General features: G+C 34.0%; 1 protein-coding gene across 1 annotated transcript in view; it reads right to left on the bottom strand.

Moving 5' to 3' along the window:
• The window catches only part of LOC106462538 (protein amalgam-like), a 51866-nt gene extending 50307 nt beyond the window's left edge, over nucleotides 1–1559 (bottom strand). The window contains exon 1 of the mRNA XM_022389842.1: nucleotides 1431–1559. Coding sequence (XP_022245550.1) covers nucleotides 1431–1559 — 129 coding nt within the window. The remainder of the gene's footprint in view (nucleotides 1–1430) is intronic.
• Between the last annotated feature and the right edge of the window lie 3385 nt (nucleotides 1560–4944).

Genomic DNA, 4944 nt, shown 5'->3' with positions numbered 1-4944 from the left:
AATTAAACTAGTTTATTCTTTCTCGATACAACTTTGTAATACACAAAATTTCCACAGTCACTTTAAACTTAACAACCTTTATAACACACGCTATAAATAACAGTGATTCACACACTTTACTTACGGTGCCTACTGTTCGCTTGACTCAATTATCTCTATATTCAATCTATCTGCATATCTCTTCAATCAATCATCTATGCAATTGCGCTGGTTTTTGTCGCCAGGTTTATATACTAAACAAGAGGGCGCCTCGAACAAACTCGAACCTCCCCGATAATTCATGATCCTTCCAGAAACTCCAGCGCGCATGCTCCCAGAGTCACGCGACTTCCGCTGTCGCAATAATACCGCATCTTCTGCGTCATGTAAATAAGGCTTACAGAAGATTAGTACAGAATATACCGCATTTTTTGCTGCGTTTTGAACGTAAAGCCACTGTCTTAAAGTTGTGAGAAATGACAGTATTGATTCTAGCGGGAATTGTGAACTGTTCAATCTTCTTTTTGGCTCTTATTGAGAAAGCTCGTGGCTATTCTGATAGTTGTGACGAGAGGTGTACTTGAGATGTGGTACAAGGGACCACGTGGTTAAAGACCAACCTCTAAACTGTGGCAGGTGATCATGGCCACTCCTATCTAACAGTCTTTTCTGCGAAAGTAGCCACATTTATTGCGCCGATGTATAATTACAAAATCTTTCTTTGGTTGGCAACTAGCCTGATGACTGACACTCAACTCTGTTTTCAACTAAACCTACGTTTTTCTAATATTCGTTTTATACCAAACGTGCTTCGTTCAAATTAAAGTTAACTTTTCATAAAATAACATTTCATTGCTATAATTTATCATTCATGTCCATCAGAAACAAACACTTCCTTTCGCCGGGAGAGATCTATTTAACAAAGTGTAATAAAACTCCAGAGTATAAAACCGAGAGGGAGCTTATTCTGTGTCTATTGTATTATCAAAAATGTAGTTAGTACATTATAAAGAGGTTATATTCCTATAAATGTTTTTTGTGCATTATAAAAAGGTTATGTTCCTATACATGTATTTGGTACATTATAAACAGGCTAGAGTCATATAAATGTGTTTAGTGCATCATAAAGGGGCTATATTCCTATAAATGTATTTGGTACATTATAAAGAGGTTATATTCCTATAAATGTATTTGGTACATTATAAAGAGGTTATATTCCTATAAACGTATTTGGTACATTATAAAGAGGTTATATTCCTATAAACGTATTTGGTACATTATAAAGAGGTTATATTCCTATAAACGTATTTAGTGCATTATAAAGAGGCTATATTCCTATAAATGTATTTGGTACATTATAAAGAGGCTATATTCCTATCTTTCTTTCATTTAAACGTATGGACAGGGTATAACAAATTTAATACAATGTGTTATAAAATGCAAAGACTTACCCTATTGAATCCAATATTCTCAATGATACATGGGATGTCAACATCTCGGCCAACTGGTACAGAGATGTTCGGAAGAGGTTCGGCGAAACTCGGTAATAGTTCGTCACACCTTACTAAGAAAAACAGCATTCTTATTTTTCAAACATTTTAAACAATGTTCGTTGTCTATATATGATATGATTAATATATACAATACATTCATGGATAGTGTAATTAATTTTATCAATAAGTTGGCATATGTTGTTACATAATGAGTTATATTACTTTTCTAGCTTTAAGATACAAGTTTTTACCTACAAAAAACAATCTTTATATGAAGTACTAAGCTTAGTGGTCCAACGATTCTGTGAGAGCAGCTACTTGACTGATTGTAGTCCATATAGTTGCTTATTAGACCTAACGTGTTTTCTTTATTGACCATTGCAGATTGCTAGGTTTGTGACTAGTTCTTATTCACATGTTTTCAGTATATGGTTTATTTTAACGTTCTATTATTCTTTCAACAGTTTTTAAACAAATTCACTATCTACAAAATTCAAGGTTTTTTTGTTCCTTTACCAACCCGACAAAACTAAAAGATTATTTCGTTCTCTACCCTAAATCTCAAACTTATAATTAACTAAATGTGTTTTAAAAAGTAATAAAAGTAGAAGGTAATAAGGAAAAGTACGAATTTTTCGGGTTATTTTCTTCATGCCATTTACGTGTGCTATATTTTTTTCCAAATTACCAATAAAAGACATTACATAAAACAAGGGACGTACGTCACGTGTAAATGTTTCACGTACTCGATGAAGGCTTCAAATGTACGAAGAGCCATTATGTATGTACGTGATGACGTGGCTCATGTATAGGAATATTTCACATATACTAATACAGAGTAGATATGATTCAGGTGAACAGAAGCAAAAAAGGGATTAATCTTACTTTATAAAAATGACTTGTGTATGCTAATGCAGTAGGACGATGACACATGGGCGACATGTTTAGCACCCACCTTTGTTTCACGAAGAATTATATTTGCGATGCTCCATGGTTAGTCTAAAGATCTGGTGAAACTATTTGAACATATTCATTATGAATACGCACTACTGCCAGACATAGAGGACAATGTTTAACCATACATCTTCACAACCTTTCTACATGCAGGTTCTCCAAATACTAGTCGACGGAGAGACCAATCTTTAACTATACATCTTCACAACATATCTACATGCTGGTTTTTCCGAATAGTGCCCGACGGAGAGGCCAATCTTTAACCACATATTTCCACAAACTTTCTTTATACTGGTTCTCCAAATAGTGCCCGACGGAGAGGCCAATCTTTAACCTCAAAACTTCACAAACTTTCTACATGCTGGTTCTCCAAATACTGCCCAATGGAGAGGCCAGTTTTTAACCTCAAAGCTTCACAAATATTCTACATGCTAGTTCTCTAAATATTGCCCGACTGAGAGGCCAATCTTTAACCACATCTCTTCAAAACCTTTCTATATGCAGGTTCTCGAAATATTGCTCGACATAGAGGCCAATCTCCTCTGCGCGTTGGCTTCAGTTTCCAAGGCCACGTTTCGGGAAACTAAAAACACAAAAAATCCACTTGAACAGCATCGGGAAGGGAAGCAAGACTTGTTAGGTAAGTGTTCGAAAGGAATTAGTTTGATTTTATTTTACTCAACTCTTTTGCTCAAGAAATCAGTAATTTATTTCAAAATATTACTGGAAGCTTGTGATTTTACGACTTTTTTGTTTGAAATCCTATTTTATTATCTTATTAACAGTTTTAAGAGATATGTCTTGGTTTATCTGAATAGGCCAGGAGCTCTATTTCGGGAACACAGCCTTCGCTTTATGGATAAGAGCGTTGCTCCGGAAAACTTGGGGTGTGAATTAAGTGCCTGTTGCTGTTGTAAGCACTCTGTTAGGAGAAGATTGAAGTCTCTCTTCTACTTTTACAAACGATGTCGCTATAGAAATATCCTTCAGTGGAAATGGTTGTGAGATATTGACCCAACCATAATTATCCCTAGCAGAATTGCTTTGTCGAATTCGTGAATTCGCCATAAACCAAATGTATAGGTACTAAACATGTCGCTACCGACATATATATAAGTCGTTTATACATAACAAACTTTAACTCTACGTACATTCAATGTTATCTGTGAGTATCCTATGTCATATTGTATTGTTACGACAGCAGGGGTCACGAGACGCTAGTAACACGTCATATTCTCGAAGGTTCGTGAATGCTCGAGCGTTTACTAGATTTCGGTATTCTTGTACATATAAGACGGTCAAGATGTGACGGCAGCAATGTGTAATTGAGCTGCAGACAGAGATAGAGACTGACAATTGAGTCGAGCGAGCACGTGAGACGTTCGTTGTGGATTATAGCGTTTGTTATAGCGCGATTGTGGAAATTAAGTGTATTGCAAAGTTGTATTCAGAAAGAATAAACCAGTTTTATTTAAGAAAGGACATCGCTAAAGTTTCTTCTGAAAGAATTTTTACGGAAAATTAACTAACGACCAGAGGCGTAACAGTATTGAAATAGTATTAAATCCAGAATATACCAAATGCATTAAGCTTTATATATATTACTTATATCATTCATATGTATATATATATATCCACTTTATGTAATTTGTGAACGTGTCAACTCATGGGGTGGTCAGATGCAGTAATAAATAACAAGTAGATTTAGGCCTGATGCAGTAATGAATAACAAGTAGATTTAGGCTGATGCAGTAATGAATAACAAGTAGATTTAGGCTGATGCAGTAATGAATAACAAGTAGATTTAGGCCTGATGCAGTAATGAATAACAAGTAGATTTAGGCCTGATGCAGTAATAAATAACAAGTAGATTTAGGCCTGATGCAGTAATGAATAACAAGTAGCTTTAGGCCTGATGCAGTAATGAATAACAAGCAGATTTAACATTTATAATTTAAAACGTAGATCAAGCTTTCAGAATATGTTAAAGACAGAGTATTCGTTTTATAAACTCATTCGTTGAAGGCAATTAATGCTACACTCTATCTAGATTGTAAGCTTTTATATAACTATCGATAAATAAGTGTTATTAAAATATAAAATCAAAAGTTCCATAACTCATTTGCCTTAAAGCGTTAAATTAATTAATGACCAACGACGTTTTGATAATGATTTATAAGTCAATGGCTACGCCATATTAGTGAATTTGTTTATAACAGCTTCAAACCATCGGAACCATTATTAGCTAAGACTTGATTAAATTTCTTAACATCTTCTGGAAAAGAGAATTTAATTAAAATATTTTATCTTATTTGTTCACATTTTTATGAATCTATAACATAATTAAAAAGTCTATATTTTATATCATTTTGTTTATCTGAAATTGTTTTGGTTTTTCGTATCTTCGGTTTCTTTCTGAAGGAAACAAGACAGAAAAAGAAATGAGAATTTATTATATGAAATATTCCTTAAGTATGATATTTGAATATTTCCTAAGTAGATTAATTTACTCTCGTAG

The sequence above is a fragment of the Limulus polyphemus genome, unplaced genomic scaffold, assembly GCF_000517525.1.
Source record: "Limulus polyphemus unplaced genomic scaffold, Limulus_polyphemus-2.1.2 Scaffold1194, whole genome shotgun sequence".
Taxonomy (NCBI): Eukaryota; Metazoa; Arthropoda; class Merostomata; order Xiphosura; family Limulidae; genus Limulus; species Limulus polyphemus.
This window is presented reverse-complemented; position numbering and strand designations above follow the sequence as displayed.